At 55.0% G+C, this 21,262-nt stretch overlaps 5 protein-coding genes across 5 annotated transcripts; 2 read left to right on the top strand and 3 right to left on the bottom strand.

The window, feature by feature from the left end:
* Window positions 1-2,701: 2,701 nt before the first annotated feature.
* PV09_08581 (uncharacterized protein) lies at window positions 2,702-4,348 on the top strand (the record flags this gene model as incomplete). The annotated part of the gene is made up of 3 exons (XM_016362503.1): window positions 2,702-3,197; window positions 3,254-3,453; window positions 3,542-4,348. 3 exons carry the CDS (start codon window positions 2,702-2,704, stop codon window positions 4,346-4,348), a joined length of 1,503 nt encoding a protein of 500 aa, XP_016209645.1.
* Window positions 4,349-4,925: 577 nt separating this feature from the next.
* Window positions 4,926-8,419, bottom strand: PV09_08580 (uncharacterized protein). Its single transcript, XM_016362502.1, has 2 exons — window positions 6,534-8,419; window positions 4,926-6,477 (listed from the first exon to the last, which is right to left on the bottom strand). Exons 1-2 carry the CDS (start codon window positions 7,771-7,773, stop codon window positions 5,567-5,569), a joined length of 2,151 nt encoding a protein of 716 aa, XP_016209644.1. The 5' UTR covers window positions 7,774-8,419; the 3' UTR covers window positions 4,926-5,566.
* A 1,368-nt stretch (window positions 8,420-9,787) lies between these two features.
* Window positions 9,788-12,013, top strand: PV09_08579 (uncharacterized protein). The gene has a single exon (XM_016362501.1). It carries the CDS (start codon window positions 10,369-10,371, stop codon window positions 11,995-11,997), a length of 1,629 nt encoding a protein of 542 aa, XP_016209643.1. The 5' UTR covers window positions 9,788-10,368; the 3' UTR covers window positions 11,998-12,013.
* An 86-nt stretch (window positions 12,014-12,099) lies between these two features.
* Window positions 12,100-16,282, bottom strand: PV09_08578 (uncharacterized protein). The gene has a single exon (XM_016362500.1). The coding sequence runs from the start codon at window positions 16,033-16,035 to the stop codon at window positions 12,325-12,327; it is 3,711 nt and encodes a 1,236-aa protein (XP_016209642.1). The 5' UTR covers window positions 16,036-16,282; the 3' UTR covers window positions 12,100-12,324.
* Window positions 16,283-16,517: 235 nt separating this feature from the next.
* Window positions 16,518-18,512, bottom strand: PV09_08577 (uncharacterized protein). The gene has a single exon (XM_016362499.1). The coding sequence runs from the start codon at window positions 18,281-18,283 to the stop codon at window positions 17,000-17,002; it is 1,284 nt and encodes a 427-aa protein (XP_016209641.1). The 5' UTR covers window positions 18,284-18,512; the 3' UTR covers window positions 16,518-16,999.
* Between the last annotated feature and the right edge of the window lie 2,750 nt (window positions 18,513-21,262).

The raw sequence follows: 21,262 nt of genomic DNA, 5'->3' as shown, positions 1-21,262 counted from the left end.
GCTCGTTCAAGACGCAAGCGACTGAATCCGCTGAACCATTCCCTGTTTTCCAAAATCAGCCCATTCCACTCAAACTGCCAAAGCACGTACGTTCTAGCTCTGTTATTGGGGGCTGACAAGTGGAACTACCAGCCCTACACCAAGGCCCTGGAAGAAGATGTAAGCCTGCGAAATGGGCGGCGTCATTTAGCGCAGGCGGCCTAAACGTCTTTTATCCGTGGTCCGAAGTCTTAGCCATGTTGGGAGCGTCCGTCTGCTTACCAAGAGTTGCTAGCGGTGTACTAGTTGGAAAAGTGGACGTTCCTCATCTGTCAGCCTGTAGAAACGAATCATGTCAGCGTTGAATCATTCAAGTGATGGACAATGTCTTGTGCAGAAAGTCCATTATTAATAGGCTCTGTGGAGCATTTCGCATTGGAGCGAGCATCTCCCTAGCCGGTAACGGCTCGACGATTTTAACTCCGTCTCCCATGTTGTGATAACGTTCTAAAAGCACAGCACTGTCATACATCATCATACAGTGCTTGTCTGATAAAAACAAGGTTGAAGCCGCGTCTGCATCGCGGGCTGCCGGAGTGTTTAGCAACGCAGCATTTGTACCTTTCACTGACCTATTGTAAGTTAGAGGCAACTTTAGAAATCGTTATGCGCGCCTCCTCACGACCATCCAAGCTAATTCGTACGCTCCAAGCTTAAACATGTTCGATAGGAACAAGAATGTCGGATGGTGTATAAAGCTCGAAAACATAGACAAACCTGATGTTGTGCCAACAGGGCTGAGCTGTCCATTCTAAGCGGGACTTCACCGACATCATGACATTCTCTGCCAGTCTCCTAATTTGTTCAACTCAACACATAGCGCCGTCATCCACAATAAGACAGCTGTGGTAAGAATGGCAGATTCTGCGCCGCTTGATACGCAAGCGGCAACCACTTCGTGGCCAGTTCTCTTTCTAGTTTGTATTTGAGCATCCGTACAGAACCTACTTTTAAGATGAGGTAAGACAATTTTCGAAATTACTTCAGCGGTTAGGAGTAAGGCAATAATCCTCAGAATACCAAGTGACGAGCCTTGGAGTCTCAAAATATTATGCCTGCCAGATGTCGTGTCGCTCTTATACAAAGCATCCGGGGATCGCGACATGAGCGTGAGCCCGATTATAGTCTCAAGACAGCTCCGAATAAGACTTATGTACATTCTACCAGCAGCATTACCGGCCACCGAGGAGAGATCGAAGTTGGAATTGAACAAAAGTTCCTCAAATCATTCCACTAAGTCCAATAAAATGATTGAGACGATCAAAAACCTGATTGCGATCCACTCGAGGTGTGGAAAAGCCATTAAGCCTCAGCATCTACTTGGTCTTAAGCGGATGACATCCGTTTGGACTCATCCTGGGAGCGTTCTCATAATCGGTCCTAAGAGTCAAAATTGCCCAAGCCTGCTGAGATTGAGAGCGAAAGAACGAGGGGGTTCATCAGAGAGCTTATAAATCATGTGCAAACGCCACACATCTCGGACGTGGAGAAAGACCCTCGTACATGGTACCTTCACAAGCTTTGAATACTCTGCCCACTTTCCCCGCATTGAACGGGCCTGCGGAGAAGAGTGAAAATTCACGCAAGGACGACAAATCTAGGCATAAAAACACCGAAAGAGGCTAGCTAGGGCAAGTACGGTAACAAAGCTGTCTCGGAGCCATCCTCAAACGGTGTCAAGAGCGAGCGGAACGTCCATATGATCTGGAATAATTCGCATTTAGGGCACAAGACTGGCGATTCCACTGGAGTCTACCGGATATAATGGCCTTTTGCCGGAACCAATGTCGTGAATGAATAAATAGATGAAGACACGTGCGACAACTCAAGCTAGGAGAGATGATCCCCCGCCTTTTCGTTGAATAACACCCTATGACTTCCGGAGGTCTTTCGACTTTCTAGACTAGTCCATCTTGATAATATTGCTATACAACGAGACTCGCGTACGAGTTTCAAGGCTAGCAGTCCATTTCCAAGCCCAACAAAAGCCTGTCGCTCGTTTGCTCTATTCACCTAAAGCGGACGATAGAACTTTCTATTCTGGAAGTGACCATTGCATCCTCAAAGTTTATACGAGCGCGAGGGATTAGCGTGTTTCGCGTCGGTTCTTATTTGCGGGGACATTTTTCTCAAGATGCTCAGCCTTTGGGCGGCAAGACGGGCCAGAAGTCTCATAGAGCCCCTGTGGACATCAAACTCGTCAAATCCTAGGCGAGGGATTTCAAGAGCCTCATCCTCAAGATCTGCGTTGCAAAAGAAAATATAAGCACTTTTAGTTTTGCAAATCTTGAGTCAACCTTTCTGATACCAAATTTCTTTCGGAGCTCCACATGAGCGATCGTCCATGCCCTAATCTAAAGGACCCGGCGAACCTGGGTTAGCATCTTGGAATGCCCATGTCCATGCATGACTCGCCTCGACATCACTGGCTTTCCCCATGATTTGGGCCTGTTCCCATACCATCGGCAGAACCACCACGCACATGTCGCTTTTGGCCGCCATGCTCACATCCAGGCTGAAGGTACGCGAGAATATCGCGATTCGCAGGCCGTGCGTCTTGGCGACGGAAGCTACTGTATCACGGCCTTGAAGATGTATATTAGTCTTCGTTAGCCGGCTTTCCTATGTCGACCTTCATTAGGTTAACATCATTCGATTCAAGATGTCGTCACTTTTTTCTTCTTATCTATTGCTCTTACTGTTATATTTTAAATGTGCAGCATCAACGTCGCCCACGTGCTCCCAATTGCAAGCTACACGACCAGACATCGAAACCGTCTTTGAAGGACAGGCCGACTATACCGATATCAACAATGCCTACTGGTCTACCGCATGTTCAGCAGAGAAACCAGCTTGTATCATTCTTCCGTCATCCGCGCAGCAACTGTCAGATGTTATCCTCATAATAAATGAGAACAGCGAGGCTTTTGCAGTCAAATCCGGTGGTCATACTCCAAACTGCTACTCCAGCATCTCCGGTGGCCCATTGATAGCCACGAAGCGCATGAATCAGGTTGTTCTGGACAATGATACGCAGTCTGTAGATGTTGGGCCGGGAAATAGATGGATGGATGTCACAGCCGCATTAGAGGGCACGGGTATGATGGTTGTAGGTGGGCGCATGGGTGAAGTAGGTGTCAGCGGTCTGCTTCTCGGAGGTATGTTGGAAGTAAATTCTGACCAATTTGCCTTCAAGACACTCAGCAGAGATTAGGTGGGTTGAGCTACCTTAGCGGTCAATATGGTTGGGCTGCGAACAATGTCCTGGAGTTTGAGGTAGTACTGTCCAACGGTACCATTGTGAAAGCCAGCGAAACCGAGAATCCGGACCTGTGGGCTGCTCTGCGAGGTGGCGGAGCCGACTTTGGCTTTGTCACGAATTTTAAGCTTCGGGCGTGGCCACAAGATCATAACGTGAGAAAACATAACCCCCTTTCCTTCCCCCTTGTCTTCGTTCCTGTCAAATGATTCTATTCCGGGATTGCTCTAACAGTCTGATCAGATCTGGGGGGGTATTCGCGTCTTTGCAAACACCGAAACGCCTCTGGTGCTTGATGCGGTCCGATCTTTCACGGCAAACTACGAAAACTATCCAAAGGCCGGTATCATCGCAACAACGGATTTGACCCTGGAGAATCTGCTCGACATCTGGATCGTCTTCATGTTCTACGACGCTCCCACGCCGCCAGATGGCGTGTTCGATGCCTTTGATGCAATTCCGACGCTGCTGGACCTTACCCAGACCCGAACGATGAATGACATGCTACTGTTTGACAACACGTTCGTGCTCAAGGGGTCGATCTACACCATCGCAACGGAGACGATGCCTCTACCAAACGCGACGGAGGGTGCGGTCGTCATGAACGGCATTTACGATGCGTGGCACGAGGTTGCGAACAAGGCGCATGACGTGGCCGGCGCCATCGTTTCCATGGCTCTTCAGCCGCTTCCGAAGATGATTATCCAAAAGGCTCAGGAGCTCGGAGGCGTAGTGATGGATTTCGACGCAGACGTTGATCGCATCGTGATCGAGCTCGACTATTCCCACTGGTTCGCGGCCGACCACCCACTGATCGATCAGCTCACAGTGGAGACGTACTCCACGCTTGGGTACAAGGTCAAGGAGTTTCAAGACGCAGGGCTGCTGCCCAGCAACGTGCACCTCCCGCTGTTCATGAACGACGCGTATTTCAAGCAGGACTACTGGGGCAGACTCAAGCCGGAAACCACGGCAAAGTTCAAGGCCATCCAAGAGAAGTATGACCCGCTGGGTATCTTGTTATCACGGACCCAAGGCTTCCATGTGTGAAAAAAAAGACCGACCGCGGTGCTTTTTTTTTTTTCCCTTCAGCCGTTCTCCATACTAGTTTACCTAATACCCTTCTAATCGTAATGCACATAGACGTCGGCGGCGCGCTCGAGAAGCTGAGTAAAACATTTCCGGTTCGCTGTTTTGACGAAGAAAAAAAAAAATCTCCCTTCTTCCCCAAACACAAACACACCCCGCACCTGACGCGAGATCGAAAGGGCTGCTTCATCCCAGGTTTCGTCGCGTAGCCTGTTCCTAGTCCAAGCTGACACGTCCTGTGTCTTCCTGTAGAGAAACCGCCGGCCCTTGCTGTACATGACCCAAGAAAAAAGTAGCCAGTTGACGCTGCTCGCGTACGTGTGTGACAAAGAACGAGATGAATTTCGGACGCAAATCCTTAAATGATGAAAGGCACGTCCGCCGATACAAGCATCGACAGCATGTGTCAAAATCACGCAACAGCATACGTGTATGAGGAACACGTGTGAATGATATGATCTGACAAATGTGCGGGGAAAATGATGGCTGAATGACTACCTCATGAGGCTGAAATACGAAAAAGTAGACCACGACATTGGTTGGACTCTTATACTGTCATTTCGTTGCACAATAGTATGAAATATGTGATTTGCGACGAAGAGTCCATGTTGATCATGGCCCTTCCAAAAGATGCAGAAAACTACTCAATACAACAGCGCATAGTGAAACTCCTTGCACGGAAAAACAGTACCAAAGAAAGGAGAAAAAAAAAAACCAATTGCCGATGCCCTCGAGACGTGCCGTAACAAAACGCCTCATGAGAAGATGTTGCTCGTCATTCGCAAAGGTCGCGCAAAATTCACTTTTTCAAGCCATTAGGGGGCTGTTTGGAACGTTCCGAGACGCTGCATAGACTAGAGCTGATGTGCTCATGTGTATCCTTTTCCCACTCGCTGCCCCGGAACCTCCCTCAGGCTACCTGTCTATCCCATTCAGTGCTCTTCACTATTCCACGAGTTCTCCAGCCTCGTAGAGAGAACAAGCTTTTGTGTATTCGTACTCATACACCGACGAGAACGGAATAAAAGTCTTTCATCGCTGGTTAAAGCAATACTTTTGGTGAGCCCAATCAGGCTCTGGCATCTAGGCTGCTTTCACTTTTGTCATTAGTCATTATCATTTGTCGCTTCGTCCTTTGACTCAACCAAAGGACGGCTCCTAAGAATCACGTCGTGACCTTCAAGAAAAGCCTCCGATAAGAGGCATACGTCTGGGTGGTTTGCTCTTATGGATACCACCGCTGCCCTTGCGCTTACGAAGCGGAGTCATGACTTCATCGGCAGTCCTGCCGTCACGAATAGGGGTCGAATCCAAGTTACGATCGTGAGGCAACTTTGAGGCGTGACGGTGGCGGTCTTGATGATTACGGAAGGAGCTAACAATGCCGCCGTCGAGATGGGCGAGAATAGACCGACGAGCAAGAGGGGTCTCATCAGCAGCGTCGGTCGTTGGCGACGTTATATCGTCTTCAGCAAACTCTGGTTCGTCCTCGTCGCCTTCCACGTCAAGAAATGCGGTGATGAGATCGACGTCGTCGTCGAACTCCTCTTCAGTCATATAATCGTCGTCATCATCTTCCGGTGTACCGTCATTGCGGATAGAAGTAAACGGATAGAAAGCTTCTGGGGGCCCAATGAGAAGCGGGCCGTTGGCCTCCATAACAAAGCGGCCGTCTTCGTATCGTTGTCCTGGCAAGCCACCGAAGACACCGCTCATCATGACATCAGATGGACCGGTAAGGAGTCGCGGGAAGTCACTGTTGTCACTGTCATATGCCATGCTGCTGAAGTTAACTTGCGGTGAGTTGTTGACGCTGCTGGCCGTGCTGTAGAATGGATCAACGTGAGGGATGCGGGCAGGCTGAATTCTCAGTTGCTTGGTGTTTGGATCGATAAAAGCCATGGCTTTTTTCTCATCGACGATAAAGGAACCCATTATGGGCCCTCTGCGAGCACGTCTGTTCCTTGGAAAAGGTTTTGGCGTAGTTATCTCACTTGTAATGGTAGACGGTGTGCGACTGTGGAGAAGAGACTTGGGCGCCCTGATTGTGCTGGGCGGCGGCAGGTCATCGTCTGTAGTATCACCATCGGCTGCGGTGGATTGGTCAGCAAATTACACAAGTAGGAAAACGAACAGCGAGGCATACAATCATAGCCACTCAGATCAGAGTCAGAGTCGTCATCTTCTGAGTCGCTTTCGGCCTCGTCGTGCCAAGAGAAAAAATTCTCGCTGGCCTTGTCTTCGCCGAAGTCCCAGCAGGAGCCTTCCCCGTCACTGGAGAAGCCATTGGCAACGTCGGCATCGTCTTCCTCCTCAATATGGCTTCTAACCTCAGCCGGAAGTTCATCTCGCGGCTTGAAAGGATTTTCTAGCAAGTCTGGGAAGATATCAATGTCGGTCTCGGAAGACGTCGTGCTCTGAGAGCTGTGAGGTGCAATGTCAATCTCATCCTGAAAACGCACGCGTCTGGCCGAAGCGTCAGACCTTTTCCTCCTGGGAGTTTCAGGATCGCTGTTCAAGCCACGGTAGAAGAACGACTCTCCAGCATCAAAGACGTCATCCATCTCCGAGTGGAACAAGCCCAGGTCGATGTCGCTGGGTAGTTCGATGTCACTGTCAGCACCGTTGACGGAGCTGTCGGCAGTGGCATTGATCATGCGAGCGGTTTCTTCTTGGATAATCACAGCCTCCTCCAGCTTCTCGACGTCGGACTCATCCTCCTCATCGACTTGGCTGATGCCGTCGTAGTTTGCATCCTCGTCATCACTGGAGCTCTGAATGGCCTTTGAATATTCTGCAAGATCGATGTCCTCGTCGATGTCAATTATGCGAGAGTCGTACTTCAATAGTCCGTTCTCGTTGCTGAGCCGGCGGCTTACTCGCTTACGCGGATACTCTACCTCGTCATCATCCCGCTCAATTGTGCTCAACACCGTGTTGACACTGAGCTCGCTTGATGTTCTCTTCCGCTTGAGTCCACCGCCAAGTTGAGTAAGCCCCGCCTGGCCGCTGGTGATCGTGTCACATGAAGCGTCTGTCATGCCAGAGACATTGCTGTCCTGGCGAGTCAAAGAAGCCGTACCAGACGGGGCAAACACAGCTGCGTCATCATCTTCCGTTGCTTCGTCGTCGTTTGCATTTTGATCCGCTTCGTCGTCATCGCCGTCAGCCTCATCCTCAGCTGAGCCATCCGAGCCGGAAGTCTCGCCATTGTTGGACTTCCTCGGCTTGGCGATGCGTTCGCTCTTGACAATTCTGAGCTTGGAGTGACGGATAAAACCGTCATTGCGGCCGGCAAATGCTGCGCCATGTCCGACATCCTCGTTGCTCACGGCATGAGTGCCGACGCTCTCCGCAGGAGACGTGATGCGATCGAGCCTTGTCATGGATCGCGATTACTTCTTCTAAAGATTCTCGGGCTGATTGGCTATTCGATTGGCCAAAGTGAGTTTAAGGTGCAATACAAGGAGGTCGGGGTGTGTTTAGAGGTCGGAGTCAGGTGTCTTTATTTGCGATTGTTGGAGATAGTCCGGGAGAGATGTTTGGGATGTTATCTGCTGAGCTGGTCGTGTGAAACAGCGTACTTCGTCGGCAGACGAAAGGTGATTTTGTTTTTTGGTTTTGCAAGACTCGACAACGCTCTCGTGGGACAAGTCGAGCCGAGATCGTCAATCGTTTGAGATGCTCTGTCAAACGGCGAAACAATGCGGGCGTTCGTTTATGTATCGTTGATCTTTGCAGCTCGGGAAGCGCGAGTAGCGAGATCAAACGCGTAATATCAAGCTTTGGGGTCGACTTCGGGCCAATTGAGGTCGGAGTCGAAACTAGATATATCTTCGTAGAGTCTTGAAATTCTCGATAAGCTGGCCGGACTGGAGGGCACACGCACGAGGCATGGCCCCCAGCGGGGGATTTACAGCTCAGCGATAGCCTGCGGCATTGTTTCGAGACGAAGATATAGTAGTGAATGCTGAGTGGACGGGGTTTCTGGAGCGGTTTCTGGCGATTTGACTGGATTGAGATTGTAAAGCTGAGGAAGGAAAAGAGAGAGGACGAGGCGTAGACAACGGCGGGGGGGAAATATTTTTTGGGCCTATGGGGTTTCAGCCAATCACAACCCCGGCCCGGCCTGGGCCCAGTCGGTGAACGAAGAAACGTCTGAGGCCAGTCACCGGGCCACTACTGTTCCTGATCGTCATCGGTCTCTTTTGATTTTTTCTCTCTTTTTTTTCTAAATAGTGTCCGTGGCTCTCGGTTCTCGGTGGATCGAAGACGAAGAAGACGTTGGAGAAGACAGGATGACGGCGCGTGAAAGCAGACCAGCTTGCCGTCGAAGCGAGCTTTGCCTCTGACGCTAACATCACCGTAGGCACCACCAATACTCCAGCCCGCGGTAACAGTTGTGGTCCATCTGCTTGGGCCCAGTAGGAAATGTATCACGCATTGCTTGCCCTGGACTTGCATTCGTTGCCCTCGCTGCTCTCTCTCACCACGCACGCACACTGGAAACGAACCGACGTAGTCGTTTCTTGGGTCCGCGCCCGAAACAGTCATCTCTCACGCTAAAGGCAGCCCAACGTCAGGAAAGGGAGCATCCCTGTTCGACGTGTCCGTCGAGGCTTAATTTTGGCGGACTCTTCTAACTTGGCTGGTCATACGAGCAGAGCGGAGCTGATCGCACGTGAGGCGAACGATTGATGACGGCGTGGGCCGCTCGTGTCAAATTTTTCCCCTCCGGCCCTGGCCGCTCCCAATACACACGCCACTACGGCTATTCTTCTCTGCCCTCTGCCGCTGGTCCTCTTTTTTTTGCCTTGGAGACAACAGAGCCGCCCTCTGCGAGAGCGCGAATACAAAGCAGAGACACAGAGAGCGGGAGTCGCAGCGCCATCAGTGCTCGTGTAGCAGCAAGAGTTGCGGTGTGCTGATGCATAAGTACGATCTGCGACAGTGGGGAAATGCCAATTGGGCCTTCAAGACGCCGTTCGCCTTACTGCAACGTTCGATTGGCCCGTCCGGTTGCCGGGGACGAATCTCAGGCTTCGTTTCTCTCTTGCGCGCGCCGTCCCCCGTTGCGTCTCCGTGGGCAGGGTCAGGCGTTCCTCGCGCTTCGTCATTCGTGCACTTATCGTGTCGCTGAGGCTTGCAGGCGCAGTACAGAAGCGTTGTTCCTGGTCGTCGAACCGAACTGGCCGGAGATGCGGCATGGATTGCACTACATTGATTCTCTCACCATTCCATTCTTGGAGTTCAAGCATGCTCCTCCGACGGGCGATGCACGTACACGTCGCACTCACATCTGCCTACGCCCATGCTGTTATTCCTCAGTCTTCACTTCCCAATTCCCCGTCATGTTTGTGCTCCTCCGTTCCGTGGAATGGAGATTTTTTTTTTAACTCCTGATTGTGCGCCGACATCGGCGCTCCATCCAATAAGCGAACTCTCCTCACCTCAGCCAATGGACTTGCGTCATGAAGATGAGGAATGCCGTTGCGGATGATCTACATCATCAACGTAAAGATGTAGATTCTGCCCGAGATATGTACTGTGCTGCACTGTGGGATACTTGGAAAAGAAGCCAGTACTCCTCAGGTAAAGATGTACAGTGTGGCTCTCGTGGAGAACGTCATCGAGATGCGCATAACCAAGCGCTCGCCATTCAACTACGGCCTTCTGAGCCGTAAACGACTATCCCAATGGGGTAAGCTTGCTTCCGGATCTGAAGACGTAAGGCAAGCATTGAAATGCAACCTCATGGACGAGGTGGTAGGCAGCCGTCCAAAGTTAAGAGCAACGAATTCCAGAGGTTTATGATCGTGACTCTGACTGTTGGCCACATTCTCAGCTTTCAGACTCGTCTGACGTCCTCGTAGCCAGGTACTGTGACTTTCCTTTGCAAGCAGCAAAACTATTGACCTAGCGACAACGCGTTAAATTCTGCTCTGACCCTACAGCTTGTGCGGCTCTCAGATTGTAAAGACATGAAATGTTTCTCCTTGCTTTACCTTGCAATTCCTGTCGTGCACGGGCTTCCGCGCGTACAAACGCCCTTAGGTTACCCGACGTCACGGGAATTTCCGTTCGACCAGTCTTTTGACAAGATCGCCGAAAAGGCTCTAAAAGACTACCAAGTTCCAGGCTTCTCGGTTTCCATTGTTGACTGTCAAGACACGCATGCCAAGGGCTATGGCATAGCCCGCTTTCCGTCCACGAAGGCCACCGCCGACACGCTGTACTTCACAGCATCAACCACCAAGTCCTTCACTGCCGCATCTATCTTGAAACTCATCGAAGAGTACGAGAAAACACCGTATCAGCTTTCACTGCGGACCAAGATCATTGACATCGTTCCCTGGAAACTGCAGGACGACTACGTGACGACACACGCCACTCTTGAAGATGCACTCTCGCACCGCACAGGGCTACCCCGCCATGACATGAGTTACGGCGGGCCAAACTTCACCATCGATGACCTGCTCAGGTCGCTCCCACACCTGCCTCTGACAAGAGAGATCAGGCAGGAGTTTCAGTACTGCAACATCATGTTCGTCATCCTAACCAGGGTCATCGAGAAGCTGTCCGGCACGAGCATCGCCCAGTTCTTCAAGAACAACATCTGGCAGCCCCTGGGCATGAATAACACGTTCATGAACGTCGAGGAGGCCAAGATGACGGGCCTGCTCGCCGATGGCCACTGGTTCAACAACGACACGGGAAGCTTCGACGTGTACCCAACCATCGACCCGCTCTTCGTCGCCGGCGCCGGTGGTGCGATCTCGTCGGTGACCGACTACGCCAAGTATCTACGCGCCATGCTCAACGATGATCTGTCGATCCTCAGTGCTGCATCGTACAGGGAGCTTCGAACCGGCCGCATCGTCACGCCTTCGCTACCACTGGGCATGGACCAAGGTCCCGCGGCGTACAGTCTCGGCTGGTTCGTCAGCGTGTACGAAGGCTACGAGCTGATCCAGCACACGGGCGGCGTGCCCGGGTTCGCGACGCTGATGCTGTACGTGCCGGAGCTGGACTGGGCCGTCAGCGTGATGGCCAACGCGGCGGAGGGAGGCTCCGTCCTCCTCTTCCGCATCGGCCTCGAGCTGCTGGGCCGCAGGATCAAGCTGAGGCACGTGCCAGATGTGGACGGGCTGTGGAGAAACGCGTCGCGGATCCGCCTCGACATCATGAAGAACCTGCGCGCCGTCGCCTTTCCGGACGCCCCGCCCCCAGACCGCGCCGTCAGGCATGCCTTGCCGCTAGCCGCGTACACGGGCGTCTACCAGCACCCGGCCTACCAGCGCATCAACATCACGCTCGCGCCCGCGCCCACGTACGTCGGCGTGCCTGTCCCCTCGACGGGCGACGACGGTCGGATCCTGCACGCGGACGTCCAGAACAGGACGTGGCCGCACGTGTTGGACTTTGAGCACGTCAACGCGGAGCACTTCCTCGTGCGCACGCACTACCTGAAGGACGCCAAGAACTTCGACCTCGAGACGGAGGCCATGCGCGCCGAGTTCGAGGTCGGAAGCGACAGCACAGTCTCGAGGATGGGCCTCGGCTACGAAGCTATGATGGGAAAGGACCTGATTTGGTTCGAACGAGTATGATCCCGCAAAGAAAAACAAGTAAATAATAAAAGATTTTTTTTTTAAAAAAAAAGAACGGGTGTACGCATCATTTTCCCGAATATGCAATCACTTGAACATCTCATTCATTGCTGAGAGGCAACCACGCCTCCCACGTTCTAATTGCATGGTTCAAACACGTGCTTCCCGAACAAAGACGGGTTTCTACAAGATCGTTTTTTTTCGCAACGGCCGTCGTGTTGCAAAGCCCACGCATGCCTGACCTTTGCCTGCGGTGTTTGCCGGTGAGTCTTGTGTGCGATATTCGCAAAGACGGCCGACGCGCCTCCGTCGCTCGAAGGCGCGGCGTCAATTCCTGAATTCCTCCTTCAGAACCCACTTACCCCTGCCTCCCTGCCCGCGCCCGGCCGGATTCCTCTCCAACGTCGCAATCTTCCTCAGCATCTCCTTGAACTCGGCCGTGCGCTGCTCCGTGCCACAGTACCGATTGAAATGGTCGATCAACATCTTGGTGTACACGCTGCCGCCGTGCGCGCGTATGTAGTCGCGGATGAGGATCATGAAGTCTTTCCCGCGCGGCTGCTGGCCGGGCACGGGGCTGCCTGTTCCGCTACGGTCAGGGTTGGACGGTAAGCTGGTCGTCTGGCGCGCAGCGAGGTTTCCAAGAACAGACGAACTTGAAGGACCGCCGCCGCGTCCGCGCCCGCGCCCAGGCCCAGCACCTCGACCGGCGGCGAAGGGCCGAGGTCGTTCCTCAGGCCTGCCGGAGACGCCAAATGTCCCCGTCCAGGTCGGCACCCCCGCAGGCACATGTCTCGCCAGCTCGCCAGCTCTGACCAACTCTTGAGCTGCCAGCGAAGCAACCCTCCTCGCTTCCCTGGTGATCATCTCCGGATCAGCTTCGACTTTGTTCGACCTTGCCGAGGATCCAGCGATGATGGCGTCGTGCTCATGTGCGGAGTGGACTCCTGACTTGGAAAAGATGGCGTACAGGATTTTGTCCTCGCCGCTCCCTTCGCCGTCCCCGTGCGTGTTGTTCTCTTCCGTGCTTTGATACTCTTCTTGCCGCGCGATTCCCTGCACGTTCTCGACCTGCCGGTCAGGTGGGTTCGCTTCATGACCATCCTTCTTCTCGTGATCTTCAGAAGACGCGGCCACAGCCGGTCTCTTTGCTAGCTTCAGCTCCGTGCCTTTGAACAGCGAGCCCGTCTCAGTTCCGTCGTTCTTGTCTCCAAGAGTGAAGAGATCGTGCAGCTCTCTCAGGTGGAACGTCTGTCGTTGCTTCGGATCTTTGAGCACTTTGTTCGTTAGCACCTGCTTGAACACCTGACGATGGTAGATCTTTTCCTCGATCGTGCCCGCCGTCATCAGGCGGTAGATCTCTACTTCGCGTTTCTGACCAAGGCGCCACGCGCGCTCGCGAGCCTGGATATCGGTCGAGGGATTCCAGTCAGGGTCATATATGATGACGCGATTTGCGCCGGTGAGATTTACGCCTAGACCGCCAACTTTTGTCGTGAGCAGAAAGACGTGGATGTCGGGGTCGTTGTTGAATTCGTCAACCAGGTCCTGCCGCTCCTTGATCGACGTGTTGCCATCCATCCGACGGTAACGTATACCATCCATTGTTCGCACGAACTTCTCTAAGATGTCCAGCATGATGCGGTGCTGGGCAAAGAGCAGTGTTTTGTGGCCAGCCTTGGTCCACATCTCAAGCAAGCCCTTTACGACGCGCATCTTGCCAGATTTGGAGGCATCGCCGTAGTTGACCTTCCCGGACGCGCGTTTGTGATCCAGGAGATCCGGGTGATTGCAAATCTTGCGCAGGATGTCAATGCCGTACAGCGAATGGCGCTTCCCGGCTAGAATAGACTTCATCTCCTCGGAGTCTAGGAATATCTGGTACTGCTGACGCTGAAGAGCCGTGATGTCGCAGAACAGCACCCTCTCGACCTTCTTTGGCAGATCAGCCGCAACGTCGGCCTTGTATCGCTGAAGCAAGTACGGACTGATCGTGTCTTTCAAGGCTTCAGCGCATCGCATGGCGGTTTCGACCTGCAAGTTCGACGCGTTGGCGTAACCGCCGATCCGGATCGGCGTTTCAAACTGCGTGCGGAAGCTGACCAAGGTGCCCAGGCGCATGGGGAACACAAAGTCGAAGAGCGACCACAGCTCGGTGAGGTTGTTTTGAATTGGCGTGCCGGACAGGATGATGCGATTGGGCGTCCGCAGCTCCTTGCAGTAGATCGTGATTGCCGTGTTCGGGTTGCGGATCTTGTGGCCTTCGTCGAGCACGGCGTAGCCCCAGTCAACGTCGATCAACAGATCGGAATAGGTTTGCAGGCCAGAGTATGTTGTGACCAGCACGTGGCCGTCCTTGCAGACACGATCGACAATCCTCTTGGCCGTCTTGTGATTCTTGCCCCGGCGTGGCCGGTCCTCGTTCCAGTCTCTGTGGTCGAGCTCGTCCTCGAGCTCTTCCTCGTGGCGCAAGTCCATCATGCCACTGCCGGAGCTGTGCAAGATGGAGACGCGCAGGGGAGGCCACCAGGTGTGAAACTCGTTCGACCACTGCTTCATGACTGTGGCAGGACACACGATGATGACGGGTTTGTTCAGCATTTTGGAGTAATGCAGGCCCGCAAGGAAGGAAATGACCTGAATGGTTTTGCCGAGTCCCATCTCGTCGCCGACGATGCCTCCGACGTGTTGCGAGTACAACTCCCACAGCCAGCGCACGCCGGTTTTCTGGTAGTCGTATAAGGAAGGGTAGATATCGCCAGGGATACGGAAGCCACCGTCGAGGGCGGTGTCGGGGAGTGTTGGATGAGGCTTGTGCCACTCTTCCGTGGACTCGTTCTCATCACTATCCCCCTCGCTTTCCGAGACAGGCGCAGCAGTTTCTCGTCGAGCTTGTTTAGCATGTCGTCGCGCAGCGCTTCGCTTCTTGACCCAGGTGCGGACTCGTGTCTGATACACGTTGTCATTGCCGTCGTCCAACCCCGCAAGATCGTCGGCAACTTCTTCCTCTTCTTCAGCGTCTCGCTGCCGTCGCTGTCGCTGTGTCTTCGTCTGTCTCTTCCGCTTGCGCATGGGTTCAGAAGCAAGAACCCGCTCAGCTTCGAGATCGAAGTCTGATGAAGACGATCCGAAATCAGAGAGCTGTTCGTCTGAATCTGGCTCAAACTCATCGTCGGACGCGGTGCTTTCTCCCACTCGACGGTCACGTCCCTTCTCGCGTCCCGCCTTCAGTCTCCTCCTCTTTGCCGGCTTCTGCGACGTGGGCCGTCCCGGGACAGCGGAGTCAGGGGTCGGGTAATCTGCAAAGCCTGGTCGTCTCAGCACTTGATGTGACCGCGGGCCCGCGGATTTTTCGAGATCTCGCTCGGCGTCCGCATCCTCGCTGTCAAGCTCCGACCCTTCCGTCGCCTCGGCCTCAAGCATGACGTCCGCCAAGTTGGAAGACAGGCGAGCGGTGTGTGGCATCCTGGAGAAGGGCGTGATCTTGCCAGTGCGGATCAAGAAGTCCCTCCTACTTTCGCCGGGACGCTGCCCTGCTCCCTGGGCGCTTTCCTGGCCATCCTTCTGCTCGATCTCCCGTCTCCGTTCGTCCATGCGCCTCCTGATGCCTTCGATCTCGGCCTCCGCAGTCCGGATGTCGACCTCCAGCTTCTCCTTCTCCGCTAACAACAGAGTCGTCGTCCTCGACCCTCCAGGAGCGGCAAGTCGCTGATCCACCTTTTTCAGCTGCGACCGAAGCCGTCGATGCTGCGTCTCGACTTTCTCCAGACGCTTGGCATCGCGCTCGTCGGCCTGAGATAGGAGCAATTGTTCGGCTTGCTGGCCTATGTTGCGCTCAAGGTCTTCTTGGTTCTGCGCGGTGGCGAGGAGGTCGAGTGTCGCTTGTTCGTCCATATCCAACTTTGGTGACTCGCTCTGCGCGCGCGACGGGTCCGCATGTGCGTCGCCGCCGGCGCTCGCCGCGGTATCAGCGGCGGTCGTTGTGGTTGCGTCCGTCGCGTGCTCCGCAGAAGCCATTTGTGAAGGCAAATTCGTCATGGATACGGATACGGGAACTCGCGAAGGGCGGCAAATGGAGGGGCGGAAGAAGAAGTTGGGCAGACGGAGCTGCCGGCAATTAGAGCGTAGAAGGAGTCGACGGAAACGGACGGCAGTCTACAAGGGGCGTGCATGCGCCGAGGAACATTTTCCCGCGTGAAGTCGAAGACGAGAAGCAAAAAGGTTGTCGGCGACGACTCAGTACAGTCACAAATCTGTTCACGGTAACGCGCAGTCACGTTTTCAGCGGTGACTTGGGTGGCGTCACTGCGGCCTAAATTAACCCCATTTGTGGTTTAGCGCGTGGTTATGTAAACATCATCAGCCTTGGTCCAGAGAGGAACAGACCAACGATGTGAAGGGACGAGGTTTGAAGCCCTGTGACGAGGACTCGAGAGGTTGCGACAATGGGGCTTCAGCACTATGAAAGACTTCTCGACGGCCTCTGTCTGGACAAATGAGAGATCCTTCGACGGGGTACGGTGGGATCAGCGCAGGCGCTCGGATGCATGGAAGGCGACTGAAGAATACTGTGGGATGGGCATTTCCTTGATCCCGCCGTCGTACATGTGTGCGGCAGTTGGGCGCGGACGCGAATAAAAAAAAAATCTGGCCAGCGATAGTGACGAAACATTGCTTGGGTGGCAGCCCTCTGTTCGTTTTTTCGCCGTCGACGAGGCTTGCAACACAGGACGCGGCGCGAAAAGACTGAAAAGAATGCGTTCTTGTTCGTGGCTACTCACCCTGCGTCCGTCAAGCTCTTCCTGAGCATTGAAGCGCTTCGTCACCATCTCGGCACGAGACTCGCAGCGTGGGACCGAGACGAGCGCACGTTCTGTCCGCGCATCAGATTCTCATTTGAAGATCCGTGTCATGCTCGATCGTCGTTGAACGACGACGTGTGCGCTCTGGGCTGCTTCCAAGGGCAGGGTAGTAGGAATCATGTTCGGCACGGCGTACTTCCTTATCGCTTGCCCATGTCCAGATCGAGGACCTGTCTCAATCTCTCCGAGCCGTCTGGCTTGCCGCCTTCGAGACCGAAGAAGGGCTTGATGGCCACGTCGACGACTTCCTCGAACAGGCCGGCCACCAGGCTGCGCAAGGCGTCGCCCGTCTGCTTGAAGTCCGGAAAGGCGTTCACTTCCAGCAGAAAAACGGTGCGCTGGGAATCGACGAGGAAATCCAGTCCGAACAGTTCAAACGCGTTCGGCAGCGGCTGAAAGTGCACCGCGTTGTTTTTGGCCGCGGCCAGAAAGACGTCGGCCGTGACGGCGCAGATCTGCTCGAAAACGGCGTCCTTCCAGGCGCGGTCCGGATCGGAGGTGGCGCAGGACGGCTCATCTTCGAGATCCCAAAACGCATGCACGGCGCCGTCCCGGTCTCCGGTGTGTTGCAGACACGTGTTGGTCAGATGGGCCTTCAGGTCGTCCTCTTCCCAGGGCGCGGCGTACGGCTGCGAAGCGAACAAGGCCAACATGGGCTTGTAAACGTAGACGCTCAGGGCACCCACGGCAAGCACGTAGGTTCGGATGTGGAACTTGCGGCCGCCAAAGGAGGAGAGCAGCAGCGGCGGGTGAATGTACGGCTGGGCGACGAAGTCGCGCAGCTGCGAAGTGGTGATGCCGTCGTGTGAGCCTTCGTCGTCCGCGTCGTCGTCCTCGTCTTCCGAATCCGGCGGGTCCCACTGCTCGAATATGGCCGCGAGCTCGTCCTCCGTGCTGAACAGTCTGATGCCCTGGCCGCGGTCCGTCATGCTCGGCTTGAGGATCCACCACTCACGCTCGGCCGGCTGCAGCCGCGCGTTCCTCTCGAAGCTCTCTCGAAGCTCGTACGCTTCCAGCAGCGCCTCGTCCAGGAACTCGGCGTAGTCGACCTCGAAGGCGACCGAGGGCTTGAAGTGCCTCGCGAGCACGCTGTCCGGGTGTTTGGTTATCCACGCGTGGACCGTGTTGGAGAGATAGTGCTTGCGGATCAGGGCCTTGCGGATGATGTACGCGTTGATCAGGATCCGGTCAGGGTGGGCGAGGGCCTCTTCGAATTCGATGGCTTCGTACGCGCGGATCTGCACGACCTTGCGTTCGCCGTCGTGCCTGTTGTTGTTGTTGTTGTTGCTGCGCGTCTCGCCATGCTCCGCAGAAGGCTGGATCACCTGGCAAGCATCTTGCGGAATCTGTTTCTGAAACGCCTCAGCGATCAGAGGCTGAACGTATGGATCTTCGTAGTCCAGAATGGCCGTGAACATTGTCATTTGAGACGATTCCAAGAGGACAGTCAACAGAGGAAAAAATTTTCTTTTTTTTGCGTATTTCTTTCGCTCTCTCTCTCTCTCTCTCTCTCTCTCTCTATCTCGTTCCTCCCGCCTAGCACTGGCCTCGGCCAACGTAATGCTGTGACGTGGATAAGTGTCTGCGTGGAGAATTTACGCACGACGATTCCCAGCGTTTTGGCCGCAGACCCGTCGTCACGGCAAGGGCGTGCGCGCGCAAGGGAATTTTCTCCGTACGCTTAGTTCTAGCGCCAGGCTGGTGACGGACCACGACAACGACGTTTCTGAAAGGACGTGACGCGCACAGGCTCGGCCCTCTCCAAACGTGCGAAACACATTGCTTCCCTGACGTCGTCCACGTTAAGCAACTGCGCCGTCGAGCAAATTTCCAGGTCGGCGGAGTGTCTCGCTCGCGAATCACGTTGCGCACATAAAGGCGTGCGGCGGTTGGGGCCCTAGGAAACGGCCGGACTTTCCTACGACCTCGCGGCGATTGTATCTCTGGCGAGAAAGTCAGCAGCAGCGAGCAGGTCCAAGCACGAGCTTCGCACTTCGTTTTTGGCAGCATTTCTAGATGGACGGGTGGCGCGCAAACGGATGGAGATAGCTGGCAAAGACGCGGGAGGGGAATCAAAGGGACTGGACTTGAAGTTGGAAGTGGAGTGAAATTGAGAGAACGAGCAGACACGGTCATGAGTCGATTTTGTGTTTGCTTGACTTGATTTCTATTTGATGTTTTCCCCCTTTCCTCCTCTCGACGATAGAAAAATGCATGGATCCTGAGCAAATCTGTTCCACGGGCGTCCTTTGAAATAGGTAAGACGACAAAGACGCCCGAAACGCCTGCCATGCTGAGTTGATGCTTCTTTTCGGAGACGCGTGAAGCGCAAATGGAATGATGGAATCAGATACACTCCTCGACCGGATGGAGAGCAATGCAAATGGTCATGCACGTGGCACAGCAAGCCTTGCAGCCAGCAATGGGAGTGTTCCGTCCTGGATTGCAGATGCCCCCGCACCTGGTGACGCCGTCTCTCTTGCTGTAGTCCCGCGGGACGAAGTCTTGGATGGCAAGCTCTCTGGGAGCCGGAAGATCCTCGCTTGCTTGCGGGATCGCTGCGAATCTTTCAGTTCCGATTTGCGGCAATGACTGTCTGAAAAAAGGAAAGCTTACCACCAGCGGCCGAGACGGCGACAAAGAGGTACAGTGGAAGAAGGAGTTGCATTTTTCTTGCTCCAAGGCGCTTTCGTGAGATGGGACACTCTTGCTGTAGGAGGATGGATTTTCGAACCGAATCGAGCTTGGGAGATTGCTGCGTGTGAAGTGATGCTAGGTACTCCCTTCGAGGAGAGGGACGCCTTCTTATACGCATCGCGAAGCCCTTTGCGACGACAGGGAATTCTATTCTCAGCCGAAAAGGCCGTGGACCAGAATGTAACTCTGGCCCATCGCTGCTCACCGTGATCTCTGCGGGCGTGGTGTTTTTTTCTGTTCTATCGGAGCAGCCGTCGTGTAGCAGGGCGGTGTTAGGTCTTGGTCCCACACATGCGGCTTACTGCTTGCAATTCAGCTCTTGGCTAGCGAAGTGCAGAGGATGGCACCGCCGCGTACGAAACGTTCTTCCGTCTTCGCACGACTGTCAAATTGCCAGGTTTTGCAACCTGGCTCTGTAGCAACACCGCCTGCGCTTGCGGGGCTGGATCTATGAATGCGAGTACAGAACCGAGAGCTGCGGGTGAGCCTCGAATCTCGCACGCGCGGCACCTGGGCTCTTGGCGACAGCAAACAACACACCAACGAGGCGTTGGCCATTCGTCTTGATCCCGTCCGATTGAGTTGCGGAGACAGCTGCGTTTCCGGACTGATTCGTAGCAACGTAGCCTGGCTGGCGTTGATTTCGTGAGCAAGCATCAAGACGGTCCAACACGTAGGACCAAGAGCCACGCCGCTTGCTGAGGCTAAGACGGACGGGTTCTTTTCCTCGAGCAGCGATACGGGGCCCAGGCGTTGTTCTACTTCCCCTCAAGTTCTTGCACTTCCCCTCTTGCTCCTCCTGGCTGCGTGCTGGCTGTCGGCTCGTGTGGAGGCGAATGCACGAGATTCGGCGATGCTTTTCACTTGCAGCCGGAAAAACAGCAGCTTCGCGCTGAGAGTTGCCACTCCTCCACAGACCCGACGCAGACACGCGAGGGAGGCTCGGGTGGCCGCGAGATTGTTCCAACTGCCTCGACGGAACAACGAACGGCCGGCAGACCTTGCGTGGACGGGACTTCGCAGGCCACCTGTCACGTGAAATCCACGTGACAGGAACGGCCGGTGTCCGCCGTTCGAGGGCCGACGGGGCTGGGCCACGGTCCTTGGGTACGTGAGCTGGCAGAACAGCGGCAACGTCGCATGGGCGAGGTGCGCTCTGGTGCAACGCGACGGTCTGGCTGGTCAGCGTTCGGATCGATGAGGTGAAGGGAGACTCGGGTCGGACTGAGTGAGCAAGCGAAGATGCTGCGACGGACGGGCTCATGCTGGCCAGCTCGTTGGCCGCGCCGTTGGGCATGAATGCTGCCTCGTTCGGGCGTCCGGCTGCGAGCGGCGGAGGGGGAGGAGTCGCCTGGCCGTGGGCAAGCGGAAGGCAACGCTCGCGGTGCTCGATGCGGCCGCGACATGGCGACGGCGCGCTCCTCGGGGGGGATGGGACAGTGACGGGGCGCGCGGCCAGCGGCGGAGCCAGGCGTGGGCGCGACCGCAAGCAGGACCGCTTCGTCGCGCTGGCCGGCACGGACGAGCAAGACCAGCCCGTCCAGGCGGGACCCGCGCACCCGCTGCAGGCAGCTGGCGGGCGCTCACGCAGGGCGCCGTCCGCGGTCGTCTCCTCGCTGCCCGCGCGTGGGACGCTCGCGCACCGGGCCCAATCTCAGGCGGCAAGGCCCAGCCGTCGGCTCAGCTGCGGCGTGCTCGCGGCCCTC

This window comes from Verruconis gallopava (genome assembly GCF_000836295.1).
Source record: "Verruconis gallopava strain CBS 43764 unplaced genomic scaffold supercont1.43, whole genome shotgun sequence".
Lineage (NCBI taxonomy): Eukaryota > Fungi > Ascomycota > Dothideomycetes > Venturiales > Sympoventuriaceae > Verruconis > Verruconis gallopava.
Note: the sequence above shows the minus strand (reverse complement) of the source record. Positions and strands in the feature narration are given on the sequence as shown.

Coding starts and splice junctions, on each gene's coding strand:
- PV09_08578 (XM_016362500.1), bottom strand. CDS start 16,035: ATGACGAATTTGCCTTCACAAATGGCTTCTGCGGAGCACGCGACGGAC.
- PV09_08580 (XM_016362502.1), bottom strand. CDS start 7,773: ATGACAAGGCTCGATCGCATCACGTCTCCTGCGGAGAGCGTCGGCACT. Junction 6,478..6,533: donor TGATCTGAGTGGCTATGATT/GTATGCCTCGCT, acceptor AATCCACCGCAG/CCGATGGTGATACTACAGAC.
- PV09_08577 (XM_016362499.1), bottom strand. CDS start 18,283: ATGACAATGTTCACGGCCATTCTGGACTACGAAGATCCATACGTTCAG.
- PV09_08579 (XM_016362501.1), top strand. CDS start 10,369: ATGAAATGTTTCTCCTTGCTTTACCTTGCAATTCCTGTCGTGCACGGG.